The 27669-nt window shown below is 40.2% G+C and overlaps 1 protein-coding gene across 1 annotated transcript in view; it reads right to left on the reverse strand.

The window, feature by feature from the left end:
• Nucleotides 1-17356, reverse strand: part of MED13 (mediator complex subunit 13) — a 75996-nt gene extending 58640 nt beyond the window's left edge. The window contains exons 1-2 of the mRNA XM_026656422.2: nucleotides 15641-17356; nucleotides 12915-13149 (exon numbers count right to left, since the gene is read on the reverse strand). Coding sequence (XP_026512207.1) covers nucleotides 12915-13149; nucleotides 15641-15706 — 301 coding nt within the window. The 5' untranslated portion in view covers nucleotides 15707-17356. The remainder of the gene's footprint in view (nucleotides 1-12914; nucleotides 13150-15640) is intronic.
• Between the last annotated feature and the right edge of the window lie 10313 nt (nucleotides 17357-27669).

Here is a 27669-nt window from a genome sequence, read left to right on the forward strand (position 1 = left end):
ACTAGGATCTATTTTAAATATTCTTTCCTTTGATCTCAAATCTTTGGCTCCTGAGAACCATTTTGCATAAAGTGGTTACTTTATTATTACTGAATAGCATGTGCAATCTTAAGCCAGGTTAATTAGGTATTTGTGTTATTAAAAGGTAGCCCCTTCTCCACCCCACACCTCAGTGCAATCTTATTTGTCAATTAATGAAAATAATTCTCCCTGACAGGAACAAACCTAGAAGATAGATGGTGTCTGAATTATCCCAATGTTCTAATATGGTATACGCTAGTAAACTGGATTTTGAAATTCAGAAAGGAATGCCTGTGGGATACTTACAAGCATTGATTATGACATGCAAGAATGAATACACTTTTAGGCCAATTCAAAATTCCAATATCCAGATGTTTCTATTCTTAAATAAGTGGTTTCTAAATTGTACCACAAGTGTTCAATTCGCCAGAAATCAGAATGCAAGTCATCTTTAAAAGGCCTGGGATAAGTTTAATATAAATCTTTCTAAATAAAAGGCATTGTACAAAATTTGGAGGGGGGAGTACTTCATCAGCCACATGTAAAATTTCATCTTTAAATTAAAATAAACAAAACAAAAAACCCACAAGAGAGACTTCTGGCTGAACTTAATGTCCAGAACAATTTAGAGTAAAGGAGAAGAAGGTGGATGACATTTAATTACCTGGAGAATATTGGGTAAAACTTGATGCTTTCTGTGGGGGTCTGTTCTGCCCTCAATGGGCATGCAACTCATTAACATTAATGGGAGTTTATGCACAGAGGGAGAATAGACTCCTCAGTTAGGGAGACTGTCTCCAGATCTCCCAAGTCTAACTACATAGTAATAATCAAATGCGAGACATATGTATCTTGCAAAATAAAGGCAAGTTTACATCATCTTGAAGGCACAGGGAGGACTTAATCGGTTTAAATTCAAACAGCTTTCAAAAGTCCCATACATACTCAGTTTAATACACCATTATATTTGTACAAATGAATGAGAAGTTTGACAGAGATTGTGGAATTAACATTCATAATTTTCATTCTAACTTCAACAGTGCCAGGCTTGTCTTTAAACAGTTCTTAAGGCAAGGCTACAACACAGATCTGAACTCTGTTTACTGCATAGCCTCCACTGTTGCTGTCTTCGGTGGAGCAATACAGGTCCCAGTTTTCGTAGTTTAGGCACATTCTGGAAGAGCACTTATTTGTGGAAAGAGATTAACAAGTTGCTAATGTTTGCCCAGACAACAGCAGGTTGCAATTTTAGAAATGCTCCAATAGATATCGCCTTCTCCATGCCAAGAGAAGAACAAAAACCTCACACACAGTCCCGGGCGTTTTCATTAAGTTTTGAGTAATTGGGACATTTGCTATGTGATTGTACAGTGCCTAGAACGATGGGGGCCAAATCTAGCTAAGACCTCTAGGAGCTACCACAAGACAAACAGCAGGAACAGGAAGACAAGCTAGCACAGACACCAGAAAATCTCAACCCCAAGTACTTAGAGCACTCAAATCAAATTCCAATGCTGTTCTCTGTATAGAGCAGGGGTCAGCAACCTTTGGCACGCGGCTCGCCAGGGTAAGCATCCTGGTGGGCCGGTTTGTTTACCTGCCCGCGGCCGCAGGTTCGGCCGATTGTGGCTCCCAATGGCCACGGTTCGCGGTCCCAGGCCAATGGGGGCGGTGGGAAGCGGCAGCCAGCACATCCCTCGGCCCGTGCCGCTTCCCGCCGCCCTCATTGGCCTGGAGCGACAAACCACGGCCAGTGGGAGCCGCAATTGGCCGAACCTGCGGACGCGGCAGGTAAACAAACCAGCCCGGCCCACCAGGATGCCAAAGGTTGCCAACCCCTAGTATAGAGGAACTGCTCAGCTGATTTAAGTTTCTAGAATTTATGTTTTATGGGGATACAAAGTTCTGTTCTGCCATGAAACAAAGTTTCTTCAATTAAAAATGGTCATAACTATAAATTGCTGAAATATTTCCTTTTTAAAACTTTAACGTAGTTGTTTGGACTGGCTGCCTTTCTTCTTCATCAGGCGATCAGTGTGACATTCTCAGATGCGAATAGTTCAAGGCATTAACAACCTTGAGAGATGTTCCATAGATCCTAATAAAAAAGTTATTTAATCTCTGCACCTGCAGTCATCTTTGGAAACAAACAAAAAAGTGGTTCTATGAAAGAAGTGACCCTCATTGATGGAATAAGCACAGAAAGAAGCGAAGCATGAAGCAGCAGCCTCTGCCGGAACAGCAGCAAAACTTGGCAAGACTTTGCTTGAAGGAAACCTGCAGCAAATCCTTTACCAAAATCACCAATCTCAAAAATCATGAATCAGGCCCCCAAACCTCATGAGAGTGTCTTTAAAAACCTCAAACATTCAAAGTTTATTTGCCTTCTGGTTTTTGATCCTTTGAGGTGCACTCATCACAATTTCAAGCTTTTCTCTGCAACCAAGAGGGCAAGAAATAAACCCTTTTTCTTCTTAAACGAATGCTGAGATCACCACATCACCTGTCACCAGGAACTGTGGCTTTAAGTAATAAAATATGATGAGGGCTGGCAACACTGCTTTGCTGGAGGTTTTTTTAAACTGATCTTACCCTTCTACTCTCAGAAGCACAGCATGAAGAAAGAACCTCAAGCCCAAGGCCAGATATGAAAACTGCCATCCAGCAGACTACAGCCTGAAAGGACGCTGGTTTCCAGGGTGATGGACGCAAAGCAAAATTTTAAGTATAGAATTTTCAGGCTTTAAAATGAGTGGGCTTGAGATAAAAATCTCTCTCTAAGCAGTAAATATCTAGAAAAAGTCTGTTTACTTAGTCTGAATGAACTGTATATCCCTACAAAAAAGGAGGGCTAAATAGCATAAAGGTTTTTACCGCCCCACCCTTTTTTCTTTTTTTAAATAAGCATACTCAAGGTTATATATACGATCAGGTTAACCAGCGTAAATAAAAAACTAATTCACATTTACAAATGTGCTTCAAGTCCATGTGTGAAAAAAAACAAAAAAAAAAACACAACAACTTGAACTCAAGTTTCCAAAAAACAAACCAGTTTTAAGCACACCACCAGCCCAAGTCTCCCTGCCAACTTTTTTACATTGGTTTAAGTTTCTCTTCCAGGTTGCTCTGTGTCTCACAGCAACAGGGGAAGCCAAGTAACAAGGAAACAGTGAAACTGACTGTACACAGTCACAACAAATGCACGAAGTAAGCCAACTGTGGGGGAGGAGGGAGAGAAAAATTTTGTCCTCCAATCGATTTCAGTTAGTATAATCTTAGAAGTTACTAGGAGCTTAAATTTAAGGGTGAACAAAACAAAACAAAAAAGAGAGAGGAGGGGGTGTTTTTAAAAGAAGCCTTGATGTCCCTTTAATCCTACTGACAACACTCATCTGAAGTGCTGTGTGTGTACACAATCAAGTACAGCATCAAGAACCATACCAGGGGTGGCCAAACTTAATGGCCCTCCAAGCCACATATGACAATCTTCAGAAGTTAGAGAACCGCCAGGGCTCAGGGCTTCAGCCCACGGGAAGCGCCTGATGGGACTCGGGGCTTCAGTCCTGCTGAAGTGCTGAGCCCTGGCAGGTGAGCCCCATAGGGATGAAGCCCCGAGACCCCACCTCCCCAATGGGCAGAAGCCCCTACTGCACCACCCTGCAGCAAGGCAGAGGTCCTGAGCTTCCCCCTCTCCCCCAGCACTGTAGGTGGAGAATGGGAGAAGTGGCCTGGGGGAGCTCCATAAGCCACCCTTTAATGGTAAAAGAGCCGCATGTGGCTCGCGAACCACAGTTTGGCCACCCCGAACTATACTGTTGCAATACAGGTACTCAGTGTGCTATAAAAATAGATAAACAGCACAAGCAGTGGCAGTATAATGTCCCAGAATAGTTATGTAGCATACATAATGCATAGGGCCCTACCAAATTCACGTCCATTTTGGTCAATTTCACAGTCATAGGATTTTTAAAATTGTAAATTTCATGATTTCAGCTATTTAAATCTGAAATTTCAGGGTCTTGTAACTGTAGGAGTCCTGACCCAAAAAAGGAGTTGTGGGAGGTGGGGAGGGGGTTGTGGTACTGCTACCCTTACTTCTGCGCTGCTGCAGGTAGCGGCGGCGCTGCCTTCAGAGCTGGGCAGCTGGAGCGGGGCAGCTGCTGGCCAGGAGTCTAGCTCTGAAGGCAGAGCCACTGCCAGCAGCAGCGCAGAAGGATGGCATGGTATGGTACTGCCACCCTTACTTCTGTGCTGCTGCCTGTAGAGCTGAGCCCTCAGTCAGCAGCCGCCACTCTGCGGCCGCCAAGCTCTGAAGGCAGCAGTACAGAAGTAAGGGAGGGATGGTATGGCATTGCCACCCTTACTTCTGCGCTGGAGCTGGCAGGTGCTGCCTTCAGAGCTGAGCACCCAGTCAATAGCTGCCGTTCTCTGGCCGCTCAGAAGTAAGGGTGGCAATACCACAAACCCCCCCCTCCCCCTCCGAATAACCTTGTGACCCCCTACAACTCCCTTTTGGATCAGGACCCCCAATTTGAGAAACTCTGGTCTCCCCCATAAAATCAGTATAGTATAGGGTAAAAGCACACAAAAGACCAGATTTCACGGTCCGTGAGGTGTTTTTCATGGCCATGAATTTGGTAGGGCCCTAATAATGTGGTGGTGAGGATAATATAAGCACCTGTCTAATGGGACCTGGACTGAGACCATCACTTAACATAAGCCATTGAAAAGTCTGCAGATGGTAAGCCTTCAAATAGCTACTGACCTAACTGGATGTTTTCTGGCAACCCTGAGGTTAACACACACTTTATCACTTTTACCAGTCCTCTAGCCTTTCTCCTCCCTCTCCCAACAATGGTGTATGTCATAATCCACGAAACAAGATTAACTTTCATTTTGCTTTCATTTCCCCATCCCTGCATTAATAATACTTCATTCCCAACAGTGTTGCATTTAACTTTGCCCCACTCTGAACATAAGTGAAATTAAAATGTATTATAAAATGGAAGGAAGTGTTACTGAAAGTAATGGCCAGGACAAAATAGTTCATATTTCATATTTAAGTAAACTACTTACTCAAGTTGCCACCACCAGAAACTGAACTGAAACCATTTTAAAAGTCTAGTTTGCTTTCATCCGATTTGCTATTGACTCTTTTTCCTCAGTCTAGATCCCACCCAATGAAAGTCAGTTTCATTTTTGTTTACAATCCATTTTACTTTTAGGTACTCTAGAATCAGCATATTGCTGCAAAGTGTGGAAGTATGGTTTGATTAATGCAAAAACTTGTAGCAAGTTTTGAAGAAAGCTGTCATGAAGTGTTTCTGACTCAGATTTTGTAAAACATCATTTGCTACCAAAAAAAAAAAAAAATCTAGATTTCTGGCCAAACTGTTACTTGTTAGCATCCTTTTACTGTAAACCATCCTTTGCTTAATGTATACTTAGAGTAATACAAAACAGGTTTGAAACTTTCAAAACCAGTAACATGAGACTGAAATATTCAACATGTTAAAAGTATACATTTCCAAGAACCCATCAAAATCCAAGAGCTTTATTTCCTCCAGTATGTCAGGACTTGTCTACACTTACTGCGCTGCTGTAGCACTTAGTGAAGATGCTACCTATGCCAACTGGAGAGCTTCTCTTGTTGGCATAGATACTCCACCACACCAAGAGGCGGTGGCTACGTTGATAAAAGCCCTCCCGTTGACATAGCGTTGTCTACACTAGGAGTTTGGTCGGTATAAGTGCATTGCTCAGGGGTGTAGAAAATCCATAATTATACCGACATAAGTTTGTAATGCAAACCAGGGCTCAGAAACAACACCAATAGCCATAGCTGTTGCGACCCCAGCTACGAAGAGGATAAATAAATCAGGAAGATATTTTTTAAATTATATTCAACATTCAGTAAACTTTTAACACGTATTGAGAGAGAACTCAAAGTGTTTTAAGCAACAGCAAACTACGCATATCACAAACAAATTCACCCTGCACTTTGAACGACCATTTTAACATCACTTTAATTATATGAAAAACAAATCACTTCTCAGCATGTGTGTAAATTTTCTTGCATTTACTTTCTTGTATATGGTTTTACGCATAGGCTTTAAAAAGCCTATTGCTCACCTTCCCTCTCCACATGCCCCCCCAAAAAACAAACTTCCTTTAAGACAGTGGTGGGCAACCTGCAGCCCGTCAGGGTAATCCACTGGCGGGCCACGAGACAGTGTTTACATTGACCATCCGCAGAACTGCGGCCACTGGGAGCTGCGGGCAGCAGTGTTTATTCTGACTGTCCGCAGGCACGGCCGCCCGCAGCTCCCAGTGGCCGCAGTTCTGCAGATGGTCAATGTAAACACTGTCTCGTGGCCCACCAGTGGATTACCCTGACGGGCTGCAGGTTGCCCACCACTGTTTTAAGAGCTCTCATTTAATAGCCCAGTCATAAATATAGACTGTATAAATCAAAGTTTTGCCTTAATCAAACCACACACCATACTGAAAACTCAACTTATGGTGGTGGAGGGGATAGGAGGGGCTGTCAGCTGATACAGTATGAAATTGTAGTAAGTGTATCAATATACAATAAAGCCTTAAGCCAAGTGTTACAATTAAAGGGGGGGAAAAAAAAGTATTCCAAAATTAAATCAAAGCTTAATTTACATTAAGGATAAATTTTGGAAGATACTGACCATTATTGGATTTAAAAAAGTAATAATTATCTAGTTAACTTGAGTGACAAAGAGTTCAAGATTCTACTACTATTAGAAAAAGTTGCAATAACCTCCTCTTGTCTGCCCCACTTCTTTCTGTCCTCTTCTCTTTCCCCCTCCTCTAAAGTTTCCTTCTGTTCTTTATCTTATTCTAATAATTTTTTTTTAATCTCTCTGTACATGAAATAAGGCAGAATAAGATTTGAAACTAATTGGATTAACTATGTAATACAAATTGATATTTTAAATGTTCATATTACATATAATCAAATGTTTCAACTATAGTTAAGGTAGCAAATGGTTAACACAAGACTATTATTATGTATTATACATAGTTTCTGTTTGTGGGGGGTTGTGTTTGTGTATTTTTTTTTTTAAGTAAAATATTAATAGGGAAAAAAAATTACAATACATCATTCACTTATTATGAAAATGGTAATTACTATGTATTACACAGAGTAGATGTTTCACATGTAAGAACAAGTTCTAACTATGCCCAAATGCAGCAGACCCATTTAAAAAAAAAAAAAAAAAAATTAACAACACACTTTAATCCTATTTCTAGGAAAAAAGTATTTGTGTTCCACAGAACAGCCTCTGGGCATCCACACTTTTTGGACAGTTTCCTTGACTGAGAACCAGTTCAGATATGAGCTACAGTCCAAGATCACATATTCTACTAAACTATATCATACCAGATCTACTGTCACTATATTTTCAACAAGACACAAACTAGACTTTTCTTTAGAAGTGTTAAGTCTCTGCAAAAAGTGTGAATGCAATGTGTATATTACCTATAGTGTATTCATCAATGTTTTACCTTCCCTACCCATCCTCCCAGAAGAAAATAAAAGCAGAATATTTACACTTCTGGAGTATATATTGTGCTTGCTTATAGGGATTTTAAGATTGCTTCAGTTCTTTGTAACTTTTTCATGAAGATCAAGTTTAGCTTGTCAAGCCAGACATGGCAACATTGTGTTTTGACACTGTGCAGAACACACATATGCCACAATGAAGAGAAAACTGCAAGCAAGTGTAAAATATAAACTGGGACATTTAGCCACATTAAACTTGACAAAAAAAATATATATTTTTTTTAAGTTTGGAGAATAATTACGCATACAGATGGATTTCACTTACACTGGAGGAGTTTTGACAAACACCATCCTCAGTGATCAAGGAATTTTTCCCTGAATTTCTAAAGGCACATTCTGCATAGGATATTCAATCTGGAACAAGTATATCACCACCTGAACCGAAAGTCCACATTTGCAATGCAGTAGCAATTTTCACCTTACTCCACAGATGTGAAACATAGACATGTTATCGCCGGCACAGCAAAGAACTGGAAAGATTTATATCAAACAGCACCTTCAAGTTATTATGCATATCAAGTAGCAAGATACAAAACACAAATAAAGATGTTCTGTAAAGAGAATGCACAAACAGCACTGAGCAATGCTTATTAGCAGTTTTGTTGGAATGGACATGCCTCCACATGGAGGACACCAAAATGCCTAAGAACATATTGTACAGTGAACTTTAATGGGCAAAAGATCTAGAAGCAGGCAGAGGATGAGAAAGATTTATTGCTACCTACTGTAACATACAGACACTTAGGCTCACTATATTGACATCTGGTGCAAAGTTTTGTCGTGTGACATTTATCAAACAGAAGAGTATACGTCAAAATCAAGCACTGCCAACAGAGTGAGTAAATCATTAGTGAAGTGATTCTCAAACTGTTTAGTGGATCACTTGCTAGGAGCCTGTAGAACAGTGGTTGGTCACATGATGTTGGTTCTTACACTGGTTTCTGTATTAGAAGCTAAAGATACCTTAGTACTTAACTGGTCCACATGATTTGGAAGTGGAGAGGAAAGGATCCATGGGACATACTGTTACAACACTGTCCCCATTATGAAAAAGTTTGAGAATCTCTGCACTATGCACTTCCCTGCCTAATATACAGAAATATCTGTGGCCATTTGGAATCCACAATAGCTCAAGACTGCTTGTCATTTTTAACATAAAGGACAAACAAACAAATATGCATGCCTGCATAGACTTCTGAAAAATTTTTTAGATATCAACCATTACAGGAAGGTGCAAGCTATAAGAAGGAAAAGTAAGTCTAATGCAGAGCCAAGACTAACATTAATTTATAAATTACTCCCCCATCAAAGCATGCTGGGAGCGGTACAAACAAACAAGGAGTCTAGTACAAAAAAAAAAAAAAAAAAAAAAGGATGAAGTTAGTAAATATAGGGCCAAAAGTAGTGAAGCACATGCAAATTAAAAGGACATTTTTAGAAGTTAAAAGAGATGAACAGAGAGAGGGAGGGGAAAAAAAGAGTTCCACATTATACAGCTCACCACAATAAAGGTATAACTTGCTGGCCAAAGGCACAATGGTGGAATCCTTAAAATGTGGGTGAAAGTCGAAGTACAACTATTGCCTCAGAATTAGGTCTTGAGCACAATCTGGACCTATATAACATAACATTACCAACTTCAACCCCCATATTTATATAGTCAGACACTTTGAAGAGCACAGAGAAGGTGTAATACAACTATGGTTGCTCAAGCCAGTGAGATACTGTGCTGCAGCATTCTGAACAAGCTTATGTAGTTGAGACGTTCTACTTTAAGCCTTGCAGGGAGGGATTTACTATGATCATGCCTCACTGTTGCTACAAGACGATACCATTGCAAAGTTGCCACAGGTACAGCAGATTAAATAGTTTTCCTAGAACATTTGATAAATAGCACTCTTCATGTCTTTCAGTCACACCTTTTCTAAAATTCTTAACTAGAGTCACTACCTCTGAATAAATCCCCTCATAAATTGGGGAAACAAGGAGTAGAGCCCCTCACATCAACAACCTCTACCAGCAACAAGACTTATACCCAAGGCTCAATGTAGAGAGTTCAGATACAGCCAGCTGGCAAAATCATTCAAACATTCTGCCAGCGCAGAGAATAAACTTCCACAGGGCAAGAGATATACAATTGCATGTCATATAAAACATATTGATACTCTACTATGTTTAGATATTATCTTGCCAGGAGACCCTGTAGGTTATAAGAAAGATCCTTGAGGGATATGACACATGCATCCTTCAGCAAGTTGTTCATCACCAAGAGCACTTCCAAAACACAAGCAATGTTAAGCTACAACTCATGGCAACTCAAAAGCTGCCAAGAAGTCTCACATGCCCAATGATTTATGGCCCCTTAACAAGCAGTTTCAACTCCAAAGGGAGGCCAGAATCTAGACTGTTACTGCTATCCAAGCAGGACTGGAACTGAATAACTGCTGTCTTCTCAAATCACTTTCCCTAAAAGAGGATTGTTACTCAGCAATAAGTGACATACTCTCTAGCAGCAGGAGGATGTTTCTTAAACATAACGGAGTTCCCCATCTCTCCTTAAGGATGGTCAACACCCTCAGTTTGCTAAGCAATAGCATTGATAATGCCTGTTAATTCATTATAGCCACACTCTGTTTTCACCAAACAATATGAGCAAGGATCAGAACAACAGATAGCAAGCCTCAGCCTGGAAGCAATTTATCTTTTCCAGGAGCAGTGTAACAAGGATGGAGCAGAATGGATTAATAAAAACTGTCCGCTAACCAATAATTCATTACTATGTCTATGGATGAAGCCAAGCAATATTGTTTGGGCTCAGTTATAACACACACACACACACACACACACACACACACACAAGTTTTTGCATAGAAAAAGGACAGGGTTCAGGCAACTTCCCAGCTACCTCCTCCCCAATCTAGCTGCTTCATTTCCTATAGATCACCTACGTAACTGCTTCTGGTTGTAAGGATCCAAGCTGACTAGATCCTTGTAACAGCTGATAATGGCTTTTGGAGGCTAACTTCCTTGTTGGAATGAGAGATCAGGCACATTTAACCACCAGGAAGATTAAAAAGTCATGAGCTGTTAGCCTCAGAATCTGTGTGGAAATCAAAAATCTCCTGTGCCGAAACTGGTATGGAATAGAACCTGTACTGAAATGCAGACATCAATGATCAAACATCCCCAACCCAAACAAATTAAATATCCAAAACAGACCCAAAGATAAGATTGAGCAAACAACCAATTCTGTATGAGCACCTCACTAATTCTAGATAAGACAACTCAGAAGTTCACTTCCAGGAAGACATATGCCGGCCCATCTACTCTGAAGTCCCAAAGACAATCTGTGAGTACCACAGACATTAGCTCAGAGAATTCAGCTACAAGGTATCCCCCCAAAGGCCGATGGTATCTTTTACCAGGTTCCTCCTGATTACTACTTTAAGTTACTTTAAGTGATTTTTAAAAAAAGCTAGATACTGACCAAATAAAATGTATCACACTAAATACAGCAGACAAGTTTAGAAACTTGGGCTCAGTCCTATGTGAACCTGTGGTTTAACTTCATGCTCATGATCTATTAAAAAAAAAAAAAAAAAAATCTAATATTCTTGTCTCACCCTATGCCATAACAGCATACCAAAACTTACATTGAAACTTCTACACAAGTGTTGGTCTTTACTCAGGAGTAGCCCAGGACAAAAACAGCATGGAATCTAAGTTACATCTCACCCTACAAAAGATGGTCCCTGCAGGTCTGGACAGAGGACATTCATAGGGCAAACTACAGAAGCTGTAGCTGACTACTCCATAAGAGAAGTTTCCATTTCCAGGGTTGTTAGTAGTAGCAGCAGTATTGCAATTCCTGCTAACTCAGATACAATATCGGAAACATCTGTAATTTTAGTACTTGAGTCTTTTCCAGTACATAATATATTTGTTGCATAAAACATGAAATTCCTTCTTATAAACTTGCTGTACATATGGAAATTCTACAGATTACAAGACTGTTTCAAATCAGATTGCTCAGTGACATTTCAACTTCATATTTGCTTTTTGGTATGTCCACAATTACATAGAGACTATTAATGTATTCTAGTTCTCTCAAGTACCATTTATTCATCCAACAGAAAACGTTTCCCTGAAAAGAACAAGTACTCACAGATTTCCATTTTGATCAAAAGCAATACATACCAAAACTAAACTTCATTTTATAATTCTGCAATATGAATGCTTTTCATTATTCTAAAGTATAAGTATACAACAATATGACTTCTTTAATATTATTGTATAAAAATAAGTATCCGTAAGCCTACTGGGGAGACTGTATACAAAGGTAGTGGTTTAAAAATTAGCTCTCCAAGCAAAACACAAAACAGGAAGCAGTCATCTGTCAACAAGATTATATTAAAAAAAGGTATGTGTGATTTTATTTTCTAAACCAAAATTTTCAAAATAAGATACCTAAAGTTAGGCACCAAAATCTAAATTCAGACACCCAAATAAGAATGGTCTGACTTTCAGAAGTGTAAGCCATCATCACCTTTAATGGTGACAGTAACCTACTTTAACAGACACTCAGCACTTCTGAAAGAAAACAAGAGAGTCTTAATACACAAGATTCTCAGGATTCCCTGCTCCCTGAGGTGCCTTATTTAGGCACCTTTATTTTGAAAATTTTGGCCATGTTTATACTTCCAGAGACAACTCCATCTGGTTCCTTAATTTTTCCCCCCCCATACCTTAAAAATGGCATGGAGATTTAAGATAAATTCTGATCACCTACAAATGAGTTTATACCAAAACATTTTAATAATATTAAATCATCCCACACCTAAGCCACTACCACAGAGAGTCTTGCATTTCTTTGTTTTAAAGAGAAAATTCTATCCAAATTTGAGAGACTCACTTTAGTTTTCAAAAAGCATAGAATAAAAAAAAAAAATTTAAAAGGGCAAAAAATTGCTCCTTGAATATCTAGCACTATTTCTCTCAGTAGAAACAGCCACCCTAAATACAGAGAGACACTCAACTATATCAGTACACAACTCAAGACAGAAGTTCAGTTTTGATAAGATTCCACGATCATAGCAATTTGGTTTCCTGGGAGGCCCCCACCCACCACCATAAACTCAAGGTGATGGAAGTTGTAAGTATGACAAATCACTATAGACAATAAACTGTATGTCATTATCCATTGTAGTGTTTATAAAGTGGGAACTTTTTAAGTATGGAAGACAGCATCCCTTTGTTGACTGATTGATTAGATTTTGTTCAGTCCATTCTCTTTTACCTGAGAGGTCATGATGAATAAGATCAGTAAAGTTGGGGTCATCACCCCACCAAAATATCCACAACTCTCTGCGTCCAGGTCTCTGATCGCGCCGCCAAACACTCAGTACATCGGCTTTCAGACAGCGACTGAAACTGCTCAAAATGGGATCCTCCTCCGTTACCGGAAAGAGAATTGGGGCAGATGTTGGACCCTGCCATACGTATCGTTTCCATTTAATCCCAGTCAAATCAGCCTGTGGAAGAGGAACAGAAAAAAAAAAGTTAGGTGAAAAACATTTGGGGGAAAACAAAATTTACTAAATCCTGAAGTTACTTCTAGTTCCTTCATTAGAAGGAAGTTGCAAATAGGACTCTTGGCAAAAAGCTATCAGACATAAACCCTAGTTCTGTGATTTTAAAAAGAGAAAAGAAAAGAAAAATCCACGATCCTATGCTTTTAAGCGAAACTTACCAAAATAATTTCTAAAACAGATTGTACTCTGTTGAATATGAGGATGAAGAAGACAGTTTATATCCTAAACCAGGGGTAGGCAACCTATGGCACACATGCCGAAGGCGGCACGTGAGCTGATTTTCAGTGGCACTCACACTGCCAGGGTCCTGGCCACCAATCCAGGGGGCTCTGCATTTTAATTTAATTTTAAATGAAGCTTCTTAAACATTTTAAAAACCTTATTTACTTTACATACAATAGTTTAGTTATATATTATAGACTTATAGAAAGAGACCTTCTAAAAATGTTAAAATGTATTACTGGCACGCGAAACCTTAAATTAGAGTGAATAAATGAAGACTCGGCACACCACTTCTGAAAGGTTGCCGACCCCTGTCCTAAACTATGACCTGCACCTTGCTTTACCTCTATCAACCTCTATCTTTAAATAATTGCTGTAAGTATTAATACCAGAAGCAAAGTCGCAATAAAACTGACCAAGTTCTTAAATGTTTGCACTGTTGTAGCTGTGTTGGTTTATGCAGAAGAGACCTGAAGAAGAGCTCTGTGTAGCTTGTCTCTTTCACCAACAGAAGTTGGTCCAGTAAAAGATATTACCTCACCCACTACCTCACTGATCATGTATCTTGGCAAATGCTTTTTTCCTTAGCCTTGATCTTACGCATGTATGCTCCTTCTGTACATTTTAAATTACACAACGCTTTCAGGAGAACTGTATACAACAGATCTACCTTCAGTGAACACCCTTAACTACCAGTGCTTTGAAAGATCTACTGGTAATAAAAGAATTCTTTATTTTACAGAGAGGGAATACATCAAGTTGCAACTTTTCAAGTGCACCCACTGTACCCAATGCCATCATATTCTCCCCTTCTCCCACTCCCAAAATTAAATCATGTTATTTTTCTGCAAAAAATGCATTTAACTTAAGTCTGAAATTGAAGTTATTATCCTGTTAGCCACAACAATTTGTTTTGCTCTATATCTTCCTATTAGCACAGATAATCTCTATTCTTGAACTATTGTTTACAAAGCAACACTGTACCAAAGAGATCAAGGTTTAAACCCTGACCACTTCTTAAATGGAACAGTGACTCAAGATGCATGGCGGGAGGTGTCAAATGGATTCAGCCTTATAAATGAGCATATACAACGGGGGTCCTTGCACTTGCTAACACCATCCCCCCTTCTCCCACATGGTTCTAATCTCTGCTCTTCCCCCAGGTATGACACAATAATTAAGATTATTGCACAGTTTTATCTAATAGGGTAGCCTCCACCACCAAGTAGGAAGATGAGGCTTTGGACTAAGTGTTGCTAAGGAATTTGCAACAGTTGGTACTTCTGAAAGACTTACAAGATGTTGCTCATACTGAGCTGCAGACCTGATGCAGCCTTCATACTGGTGTCCTGCAGACATGCTCAAGCTGTCCAGATTCCCCTCCCCCAAAATACACCAGCAAGAACAGCCAGACACAGGGTTTACTTAAAACAGCCTCCATAATAATAAATACCAGTCAACCTGATACAAATTAATTTGTATTAAAAGGAAAATTAAACAGGTCAGCAATCCCCATAGCCACAAAAAAGTGCACTATATTCCAATCCAAATCAAGTTGTCTTTAGGAGCTGTCAAAAGTGAAAATTAACAGTTTAACGGTAAAAAAAATAAGGATGTGAAATGGTGCACAACACAAGTATAGGATAGCATGTGCCTTTGTAAATATATATATATATATCACCAAAACCAGTTTAAGAGAAAAATGATAGACAAAAGAAAGCAAGGAAAAATGGGGGATTTAGTTGACATTTTTCTGGGGCATCACTACAGGGGGAGAGGAAAGAAAGAAAGTTTGCCTGAGGAAAGGGGAGTAGTGGAGCTACATACCACCTCCTGCCAGGACTAAAATAAAGATATGAGAAGATATAGCTAAAAAGATTAATAGGAAGCAGAAAAAGTTGGGGAGAAGGAAACAGAAGAGGAAAGCAAAGTGTTGGGGTAATATTGGTCAGAAAAGACAAGAGAAGGAGGGAAGGACAATATTACACAGGCAATGATGTGGGGGGGGGGGGGGGGGGGGAAAACAGAGGGACATAGAAAAGCTGGCTGGTTCCAGGCAGGGCCTACTCTGAGCACTCATCCAGCAGAAGCTATGCTAAAAATGGCTGCTTTGCTTCCACTACCCCTTCCACCCCCCACCTCAAAAAAAAAAAAAAAAAAAAAATCTTTCCCTCTGTGAATAGTGTGTCTGCGGCTGGTGGACACTTACCAGACAGAAAAGGTTGGAATGGCAATCCTCCAGGCTGGCCCCGTTCGGCACGAAGCAGGAACTCATCCTCACAGCCACAACCCACACGCCATTATCCCACAGCCTCCGACAAGAAAGAAAGAGACAGACAGAGAGAGAGGGAGAGAGAGAGACAGAGAGAGACAGAGGGGAGGGAGAGACACAGAAGGAAGGGGGGGGGGTTGGTTACACACGCACAAATAACACAATTAAATAAGGGATTTTACACACAGAGAGACAAACAGGATGGGAGGGAAACAAGAGGGGAGCAGTGAAAAGTGGGCCAAAGAGTCAGAACCTTTCCTCCTCTTCTGCCAAAACTGGGGGTAAAGACAACAACAAGGGGAGAAAAGAAGGAAAGGGTCAATAATCCAACGATGGAAGATTAAGATACACAATCCTCCCTGCTTCTCTTGTCTACTCAATCGAAGACGAAGGGGAGAGAAGACAGTAGCTGATCCAACAAGGGGAGAGAAGTGGGGTAATTAATCCAATGGGGCAGGAGGTAAAATGGGTTCACGACCCCTCCCTCTTATCTCAGTCGCCAAACGAGGGAGTTGAGGAATAAATAATCCAACAGGGGAAATTAATCCAGCAACCTCCCTGCTCTTCCTCTTGTTTCTTAATCGCCAGATGAGAGGGGCAAATAGTGGAATGACTGGGGCTGAGCAGTTGTGGGTCGATAAGAGTCCGAGGGGAAGAGAGTAAAGCGGGGACGTCAGATTCTTCTCCCTCTCAAAATATATTCCAAATAAATTAAAAATTAGATCAGACAAAAACTTCAGGTGTCAGAAGCCAGATAAGTTTTAAGAATTCCCAAGGGTGGGGTGAAATTCTCCCGGGGTGTACCCCAAAATCCGCCGGGGGGGGGGTTCTTGAGTGAGAAGGGGACCCCGAACGCCCCCTCAGCAGCAGCCCAGCGAGGTATGTTTTCTTGTGAGCATAACCCCCCTCAACAATCCTCTTATCTGAAGGGTGAGACCCAAATAGTCTCCGTTGTGCGTGAAGATTCTTCGCTGGGGGGGCGGAAGAGAGAAACTGTGGCGACCCTCAAAGTCTCTTCGGGGGCAGATCTTCTCAAGGGGGTGAGCCCCAGGTTTTTCAGAGAGGCGGATGACTCCCACGAAGTCTCTCGTCAGCAGGGGCCTACCCCAAAGTTGAGCCGACCCCCACCAAATCCCCACAGATGAGTGGATCTCCGAACCCCACCAAGTTGCCGCGGCCGGGGGGTTCCCTCCGCCGGTGCGAACCCCGCAAATCTTCAGATGGAGACGTCTCTTGTGATGGGGGCTGAACCCCACAATCTCCCTAGCTGGGGAGGGACTGCAGGGTCTCTTCGGGGGAGGGGCCTCCCAAAGGGCGGGCTGAACCCCCAATCCTCTCAACTGGGGAACCTCCGCGGACGGGGGGCCGAACCCCCAGATCCCCCCAGCTAGGGGGAACCCCGAGTTCTCCTCAGCCGGGGGGCCGAATCCCACACGCTCCGGCCCCGCCGCCAAGCGCGGAGACAGAGGGACGCGGCGGCCGCAGTCGGTGCCCCAAAGCCCCCGCTGGCGGGCCTCCTCTCTCAGCGGTGCCTCTGTCGGCGGCTGCCCGGCCGCGGCATCCTGAGCGCCCGGCTCCTGTCAGCGGGTCGCCCCCATGTCGCGTCCCGGCCGGGGGGGGGAGAGAGGGGGATTCTTCTCCCGTCTAGTTCCGAGCCCCTTTTTCTTTAATGGCGGCCACAGGGACGAGAGTCCGGGCCCCCTTCCGCGCCCTGATTGGTCGCCGCCGCGTCACGTGGGCTTGAGCAACGATGGCCGCCGTCGAGGTTCAGGGAAAGAGGCTGCAGTGGCGAAGCCCGGCCATTAGGGTCCCCGGCAGCGCTAGGGAGCTGGGAAAGTAGGGCTCGCTGCTCGTTGAGAGAGCGCCATCTAGTGGGTCTTTGTGGGGCGAGCTGAACGTTTGAAATTAATTTAAACATCAAAGTCCTGGTTCGAATCCCACTTTACCACAAGGCCTCACATTTGACACAGGGTTGAATTGTGTCTCCCCAGCTCGTACCATGCTGGGGTTTGAATCCCCACTCAAAGCACTAGTTCAAATCTCCAACAGGAGTAATCCATTTCTGCATCCCAGCAGCATCCAAACAGAGGCCAAATGGGTTCAGATTCTAGCCCCAGGTCCATCGCTCAACCAACATATCCACCTATAGCTAGGGTTGCCAGTTTTGGTTGGCTGTATTCCTAGAGATTTCATCACAGGACATAATCTTTAATTAAAGATTAATCTTTAATTTCTGGAGAATCCAGGCCAATCCTGGAGAGTTGGCAACCCGACCTGTAGCATCTGCCAGTGACCCAGGGATGAGGCCCAAAATCCAAGCCTTATCAACTCCTCCTGAACACTGGAAAGAAGTGTTAGCCTCTAAGGTGCCACCAGACTCCTTGTTTTTACTGGAAAGAAGGACTCGAGTCTTTTCCAAATCTTGGCACAGGCTGATAGAGGTCAATGCACAAGAGCAAATCGGCACTTTGCACTTATAGAGTGGGTTTTGCATCTTAAAGTTCTTTAGAAAAGATAGGTATGAACAGCTCTCTATGTATTCCATAGCCATCAAATCTACCCTGCTGCAGAACTGTGCTCCATTTTGAGAAAAATATTATGCAGCATGCATGGTACAATTGGCTTGTTCCTATGGTAGTGGATGTATGTAATTGCAGAAGCAGTATGAATTCAGAGTTCAGAAGTGGAGGTACTATAGTAACATAACATTTATTTAAAAAATAACTTTACCTTTTAAGTTTTGTTTTAATAGTCAACATTTTATTAGGCCTATCATGGTGGGTCTATTATATCACATTCAATAGGTTGCAGGTAGAATACAAACTTTAAAGCTTTATTATTTGATGTAACTCCATATATATTGTTGTTAGTAGTTGTATTTTAAATTTGAAAAAGTGGTTCTGGCAAAGGAAAGATACCTTCAAATAGTTTGGCTAGCATAACATTTACATTAAAATATGATATTTTCATGGTACCCCAGCACATTAGATCAAAGCTACGCAACATGATATTTCACAAGCCCTGAAAATTATTTCAGGACCCATGAATGTGCTGAGTGTCTACCTTCTGCACATCTTGAGTAGGAGTGGGAGGACAGGACACTCTATAAATAAGTTTATAATAAAAAAAGACAATGAGCAGTTGTAGATTTATCTGTTTCTAAGACAGATAAACTTTGTAGATTTACTTCTCACACAAAGACTATTTTTGTATATCTGTATGCAAGCAGGATTTTCATTTATTTATTTTAATTAGAACTAAACTGGAATGTTTTTAATCCAAGAGATTCATTCCCTCACTGCTCTTGTAAATACAGCAGCTAGGGACAGGGATGGGCTGTAGGGGGAGAGTACTTTGGAACACAAGCCCCTTTCCAACTCAAAGCAGAAGCAGATGGTTTTCTCCATAGTGACTGAAGATGAGGACAACAGTAGCAAGATCTGTGCTGCTGCAGTACTCAGAACTGACTCCTCTGGGCTGCTTTGGGTACTTAGATGCACGCAAAAGACCTCAAAAGTTTCAATGTAGCACTTTGGTCGTTAGAGTAATTATCTCCCTGCACAGAGATAAAGAGTTGTTTGCAATGTTATTAAGTCACACATCCCCAAGGAGAAATTCAACACTTTGAAGGAGCTAAAAGAAAGAAGAGTTCAGCATTAACACAGAAGTACTGTTGTGTTTTCTATCAAACAGCATCTTTAGGAAAAGATAGGATTTGATTGAGGGAATGGAAACATGGGAATACTACACACAGTAGGGGAGATTTTCAACTGGTGTAAGTAGACCTCTATTGATTTCACTAGAGTTATATCAGCTTCCATCAGCTGAGAATATGGCCCTGTCTCCTTAAACAGCACATACTAGTAGAGCAAATCTAGAGTAGAATACTAGCTTTGCCACTGATTCACTATATAGTCTTGGGCAACTCACTTAAGTTCTATGCCTCAGTTTACTTATCTGTAAAATGAAACTAATAATTGTATTTAACTATTTCATGTCATGTTAGTTAATATTTGTAAATACTTTGCTATCCTTATCTAAAAGGCGCGTTATAGATGCAAAATATCTGTCCAATAATATTGATATAAACATGCCACCTTCATAAGAGGAGGGAGAAAGAAAATGTATTTAAAAATCTTTATCTGAAGTACTAGTTGATATATTTCTTCTCTTTTTCTTTCTTTTTTTAATTTGCCATCCTCCTCCTATATTTTATCTGAATTAAATTATAAAATCATCAAGCCACTAACTGACTTATTTGTTCTATGAAGAGTCATGCACACAAATGGGGTTGCATAAACAATATTAAGATACGCTGGATAATAGTCCATGTTTTCCTAATCATGTATGGTCAATTTTGTATCTTCTTAGGTAGCTTTGAGTTGGATTTAGTAAATACAATTTGAAAACAAAGCCTCCCGAAACAAGCAAGAAACAAAACAAAAAAAGCCCAACCATTTTGTGAAATACTGGTGCTGGAGATTCATTCTATTTTAGACAGCCCTCATCACTGTAGTATCTGAGCAACTTCCAGAAATGCATTAAGGAACATGATTAGCATCTGTCACATGTGCTCTTTCTTTCTCTTCCTCTCCCAAGAGGGAAACTGTATGGGATTTTTTATGTTTAATGTAATATCTTATATGTACACAGTACACTGTGCTTTGTGCTAGCAAAGGCAAGGTCAAAGAAACACATCTTGCATTTAGAGCAGAAGGAAGTGAGGTTTGTGGTGGTTCTAAGGCTCAACTTTGTATAATATAAACTTCAAGAGTTAAGAGAATGTTGATGATCCAATTTAAAAATTAACCAGTCTTCAGAAAGGAGATAATGGGGGAAATGTTCAACATTGCACAAGATTGAAGCCTTCAATGAAACTGATAGCAGTTGGCAGTTGAAACCCAATGCAGTACCTTAACATTTTACTCATTTATCCCTACATATTATACCCCCCCTCACTTTTCACTTGCCTCCAAATCACCAAATATCTAGCCAAGAAAGGTGAGGAATAGCTTGTTTTCCCTGTAGGCAGAGGTGTTTGTTTCAATAATAATAATGATTTGCGAGAAGGAACAAAAAGCAAATCCTCCTTTCCCCAACATTGTTTGCATTTCTAAACTGTTCCAGTTTATGCTCCCCTTTCCCTTACAAGATAAAACATTCCCCTGTTGAATAAAAAAAGTCAACAGATTACATACAGGCTGTCCTGGGGAATCTCTCCATTGAATGATTTTGAAGAAAATGGTACATTTTGAAAGTAAATTCTAAAAAAGCAGAGAAGGCATCCAGAGGACACCAGCAAGAGCATAATAAACACAGTTTGGGAGGTGAACAACATGACCCAGCATCTCTTCCAGTAGCACCATTAAATGTTTAAGAACGAGAGATGAAAAATTACCCAGGTGTAACCAGTTTATGATTGTGAACCAGAGGTTGCAATAACTTGCGCTCCCTTCAAGTGCTACAGCTGACCATTCCCTCCTTAGCACGGCCTCTCCCATCACTCAAATATCAAGTCTCACTTCTTCAAATCTGTCTCAGTAATTTTTAATGCCCTAATCATCATAAAATATATGAACCACCAAATAGAATTGCCTCCCATCTTTATTCTCCTCCAGTTCCCAACCTACTTCCCTTCAAGAATTCATATTTTTTGTTGACAAGGGCACTAATATACCCTGCACCAACACCACTTTTTATCCTTTACTCTAGACACACCCTAAGTGGCTATAAGGGAATATGAGGGCATGTCTATACAGCAAAGTTATACCAGTATAAATGTGAATTTAAAGCAATATAGTTATACCAGTATAACTCCCCATGTTGACACTCTTATTCAGGTATAAGAATGCCTTTTCTTGGTTTGGGTTTAAGCTAAACTGAAAAGGCACTCTTATTCCAGAATTCATGTGACTGTATCAGGTTTAACTATACCGTTTTATTATCCCAGTAAAACCGGTAAAACTTCCCTGTGTCAAGAAAAGCCCTGAGTCAAGGGAGGGAAAGGGAGTCTAATTTGTAATTTGGGAGGAAAAACAACTAACTGGAAAAAATAAGAAGAGTAACTTAAAGTGCCAACCTTCCATCTCAATTTACACCTTCTTCTGGCTGCTCAGTATGCAAAGTGACACTAATTTAGACACCCACTTAACTACCTCTAATTTATCCACCCCTAAATTTCATCCATTTACTTTTGTTTCACCACCTTTTTGAATGAAAATCGTTCAGATACTTTTTGGGCACACGCAAATTACTATCTAGATAACAATGTATTCTGCTAATTGAGGTACATGGGTCACATGCCAAGTAGCCAAAGTTACAGCAGTACAAGTGATTATTGTAATAGTCCATTTGAAGCATATGTCAGGTCATATAAACTTATGACAGATTTATGCCAACAGTTCCCCTGCCTCCTTGATACAGGGAATGCTATCATTGCTACAGAATAATTAAAGAGATCACAACACTAGAAACAATGAAAAGGACTAGTAATAATACAGATTAAAATATTATAAGATTAAATTTTTCTTTAACAACTATTCAGTATACCCAGTGGAGGGTCGAGACACAAGACAACATCCCAACATAGGCGATTGTGCACACAAGAAGTACCTTGATGCAGACTTTGTTCCTAGTGGAATGATGATATGGCCGGTGGCTATTGGGCAGCCCCAGTCATCAAGGGAAGATAAATTGTTATTAAAAGATTACCGGAATCCCTCCTCACTAATTTATTTTTCTACTAAATGATTTAAAACATTTTCTCTGTAAAACATCTTTTGCAGAGTAATAAAAATGCTGTATTTTTGAGAGACTTAAGGTTCTGATAAGAAAAGTAAAAGACAACTGAAAAGTAACAATGGCTTAATTAAAAGTGTACCACTCCTTTTTATACAGATTTTTTTCTGATTTAGTTTCCCTGTCTTAAAAATATATATTGAAATATAAGGCAGAATTTCTACCAATCTATAGACATTTATAAAGTGTTCCCCACTGTACTTTTTCAAGCACTGATCCTGCAATTGGACCCCCTTGCAAAAGGGTCTTCCCATGCTGAACTGATTGCAGGATTTGGGCCTAACTTTGTAACTTTCTAGTAATCTACAGTTTGCATCATGAACACCATCACCATTGGCTAGCATTTAATTTCAGTTCAAGCTCTCTTCTAATTTTTCTAAGTATTTCATTTCACATTCATTTTATTTGAAAAACTGAGAGTTTGTAGGATTGGGTATATTGCCAGCTAGCTGGGGTATGAGGTGCAGACTGAGCACTAAAGCCCCAGCCACAGAGCTGGTAATTATTGTAATTGGTCCATTTGAAGCACAATATATCAAGTGGTACAGAGAGTTCAGATTCATGCCAGTCAGTCTCCAGTTGGCACAGGCAGTACTATCAGGAGGATATAGAGATCTCAACAGGATTTATTATTGGCATCTGCTCAACAGTTCTCTTTTCCAAATGATTTCAAAGGGGGTTGGGTGGAAGCTAATTTTTAACAATTTAAGGTACGTAAAATGGATGGATCCGCACAGCCACATAGTAATTACTATTGCAGACTATCAAGCAATTTAAGCAAGAGGGATTAAAAATATTATTACTGTAAAGAAATGTCTATCAGGCTTTAACAAATATGCCCTGACCACTAGAAAGTTACCAAAACATTTACTATGAACATACTACTATAAGTATGTGCAGCACTCCAAAGGACAAGGTACAGTAGAGTATTTACATAATGTGTGTTCCTCTGTACACAATTAAATCAAGTTACTGGAATCCTGGCATACATACTGTATGTACAGTACCAAAAGTGCCTAGCAAATAGGTTGTGGGAATGAGAGAACAATAACTTACTTTTTAATGAAAAAAATAAACTCACAGGAGGTAGGATTGGGGGAGCTGTTTAGGTCCAACTCAATATCTATTCTAATGCATTTCTAGGGTACCATCACTGTGGTGTGAAGGCACTATACACAGTAATTAAGATTTTCATTGAGCGTTTTTCACTATGGATTCTGCTCTTCACCTCACCTACCTTAAGCTGCTTTTTCATTAATACCTCCTCAAGTTTGGGTATTACAGGACTACTTTCACAAGATGGTGAATTTTGTATTGTGCTTTGATTTCCATTGGTGGGTCAGGTTTTAATAGAGGACCCTATTAGACTATGTGGGTACAATATAGTACAGTGAAAAGGAAGGAAAGCTGAGAATTCCTGCACTGTTAGGCCCTGATCCTGCAAAGACTTAAACATGTATGTGAGTAGTCCTTTTGAAGTCCCTGGGACTACACATGTGTGCAAAGTTACACATGTGCTTCAGGGTCTTAATTAGTTTCATATTGTTTAATGGAAAAAATAATGGAAGACTACTACCTATTTAGGCACAAGTCTTAAGAGTCTCTTAGGTAAGGAATCTCACAATACGACATTTCTGCACTTCTCAAAAAAGCACTTGTATTCTCATAGGTCAAAGTATTAGGGGGAAAGAAATGAACCGTCTCAGATGAATGAAGGAGTGAGGATGTTCTTTGAATCTACAGCAGGGAAGGGGGAGTAATGGGTTTGCAAATAACCATAAAATTTACCATTATAGGCCTGCTCCTGCAGCCTTTACTCACATTAAGGTCCCAGTGACTTCATATGCTGCAGGATTGGGTCCTATATCCTTGTGTTCTAAAGGCCTACATGCTTATCAGAAGAACCCTTCTGGTAACCACCATACAGTGTAATTTGAAATATCTTTATTTGCTGCAACATGACACAGCAAGATTTGTTAGGTTATTGGCTAACAAAGGTTTGTTTCAGCTACAAATAATCTAATTAAAGGAACAGTAAATCAAGTTACAATAAGGCCATGTTGCCTTTATACACAAGACCTACAGAGTATTACAAAGAAAGGTTTGGTTTACCAAAAGAAAAAGCTTATGATGTAACAATGATTGAGTTAAGAGAAAAATAATTCAGGAATTTTTAGTATTTATATATGTTATCAAGTAAATTAAAATCTAATCAGTAGGTCTGATATTAGAAATTTGCTATGATGAGTCATGAAAAAACGTTTTTTATATGGCAACAACGGACAGAAGATCCTGTGCTTTGCATGGTAACAAACTACCTTCTAGGAGGCCACGTTCACAAGTTACTGCATGTCAGACAAAGAAATTGATTTGTTTGGTGCAATAAATGATGGCAGACCTTTAGATATTTGAGGTGTAACAGATGGTTCTCTAGGAAGAGCACACAGACTGGCAGACAGTACACTTCATTAGAATGGCTTGGAATGTCTTCAGCAATTACACACTGAATGCTTTAGAAAAAAATAACTGTCATCTCTATGATTCTCTCAGTGCAAACAATGTTCCTTTCCCTGTTCTGATTCTAAAGAAGGATATCTTCTCATAACACACAAGCTACTGACAAAGTGAGTCAATAAGCTGGAAGGGGGAGTTAGGAGACACCTTCAGCCCTTCAATGATTATAGGAAGCAAGGCTCCAGGCTGATGCTCTCCACAGATATTGTTATCTGTGGAAGGAGGAGCAAAAAGGAAAAATCTTAACATTCAGCGAAAACAAGTTTTGGCATGTAACTGTGAGAGTACTTTATCTATAGCTATCTATACTACAGAAATGTAACTTTTGGAGGAGAGAGAAGTTTAAAAACAAGCCTCTTCAGCCTCTTAGGAGCTGGGAGTGCTGCTGAGGCAGTGCACTGAGCCCTTAGGGTAAGCAGTGGAGGGGAAAGGGAGTACATTACTCAACAGTAACCCCCCTCTGGTAGATTAAGGGGCATCACTGCTGGGCTCTGAAGAGTCCTATTAATCTGGAAGATTACAGCTACAAGCCTTGAGGGCAGGGTATAGAAAAAAGGAGTTCTTCAGGGGTATGACAGGGATTCTCCCTCCCCCGCTTGTGACATGACTGGCTATTGTAGTCGTTAACAGTTCACAACCACAGATAAAATAAGAAATAAAACAGTAATAGATATGCTGATGATGGTATTATAAGGAAGAGTTAAACAAACATCTCTTCTCCCTCCAAAATAGTCATTTCTGGGGTCCGACCTTATCAATCAAATTTCACCCTGGATAGAATTGTATATAGCAGAGTAAATACTAACCAAAATGTGTCCTTTTAACCAATTGTAACTTAAACATTGAAGAATCATAACTGCATTACTCCCCCTCCAATTAGCAGCAGCTTTCTTTATGTATGCTTATGAAGCGTAAACTGTTCACTTGTCATTACAAAGACCTTCTGTAGAGGACTTAAAAAAACAGCAACAGCAATTAAGATGATGACAGCAGAGGTGGATTAGGCACATTATGTCAGAAAATACCCAGCTGTTTCCTTTTCAGCAAAGGACACACCAGGCATCTGAAATGCGGTGGCCAAATTTTGCCAGTCCACATAGCACTGGTGATTATCTTAGGTATGGTAGGGACTCCCAAGATGGGGGTATGGATAAGAGAAACTAAAAAGAATATCGTAGATTGAATGATTTTCTTTTAAAATCACCAACAATCCCTTCTGTGATACAAAACTCTTTTTTTTACCAAGAGTACAGATATTCTATTTTATAAAATGTATTCTTTGCGTGTGAAATTGACTAAAAGCAAAGTGAAACTGACTAATCTATTTTCATTGCCAAACTGACAAATCCAAAATGTACTGACAGCATAAAGAGTGAACAGTAAATCAGATAATGCAATTCGTTCACTTGGTAGTGCTGGAAGGCATTTAAAGAGTTAATTAAGACTATAGGACTCAGTACACCTAGGTTATTTCTAACAACACTAACCTCTGTTACAATCACATGTGCCTCTCTGTGCTGCTTGCTCCTGCCTGCATATCATCATGACATTAATAATCTAAGGAATAATTTGTAACACAAGTAAGGAATTTTTAATTGAATTTTTAAGCTGATATTGTCCATTTAAGAAAAAAGATATCTGAAATATAAATGCTTTAGTTTGGATGCTTTCAGCTGAATAGAAGGGACTAAGAACATCTGAAGAAATAAGATAAATTTGATTATTGGTACAGTATGAAGGACAATGGCAAACACTACAAACACGTTGAAGCAGACACTCGGGTGAAAAAACTGTCTCTCTTTACAGTCCTCCTAAAAATACATCATTGGAGGAACTGTATGACTAGATCATCAAGAAGATTTCCTTCACCTATAAGTTATTGTTTCTGATAAAAGGGCAAATGTGTCAAGTGTTATTATAGATGGGAATTGTCTATTTGCCATTTTTTGCCCATCACAATAATTCGATTATCCACGATCTCTTATGCAAACACAGGAATGCAGAAAACATGCCAGCTGTTAAATGCATTGTGTGGACACTTAACTCTGCTTTACATTTAGAAAGAGCTGCAGATGCACAAGCTCAAACATTAGATACTTACCAAATTAATTTTTATTGTTGAGCACAAAACATCTGTGGCATATAGCCCTTAGCAGTCCCATAACCATACGTTTCCTTTCATCTAAGTGTGTCTGGTTTTCAGGAGTGAAGCACATTCCTGGTGTAGCCACATACAGCTTACACAGCTATGCAAATACTCCCCTATCCCAGGGAGAAGTCAGACTTCAGAAAGTTCTTCTGTCATATACTGAACTCAAGATTTTGGGGCAGATTTCAGGTGAGGCTCTGAACAAGAACAGCACCATCACCACCTCAACATCCTCACATCCCTGTCAGTTCTAGCTGACAGCCAGCTAGGGGAACTTGAAAAGGATTGTGCCTCATACAAGCCCCTTATAGCTATGCAAGCAGGGCTGAGAATTTGGCTCTATATGGATGAATAATTAAGTATCATTAAGCCACTAAGGGGTTTGCAATGTGGCAAAGGAGTGAAGAGGTGGCCATTCTGTATTTGACACCTACAGAGTTGCAAATGATAGAAGACCAATGCATCACCCTGCAACTATTTCAGGAGGCCAGAGCACACGGAAGCT

This window comes from Terrapene carolina, unplaced genomic scaffold, assembly GCF_002925995.2.
Source record: "Terrapene carolina triunguis isolate 2854851 unplaced genomic scaffold, T_m_triunguis-2.0 Scaffold231, whole genome shotgun sequence".
Classification (NCBI taxonomy): Eukaryota; Metazoa; Chordata; order Testudines; family Emydidae; genus Terrapene; species Terrapene triunguis.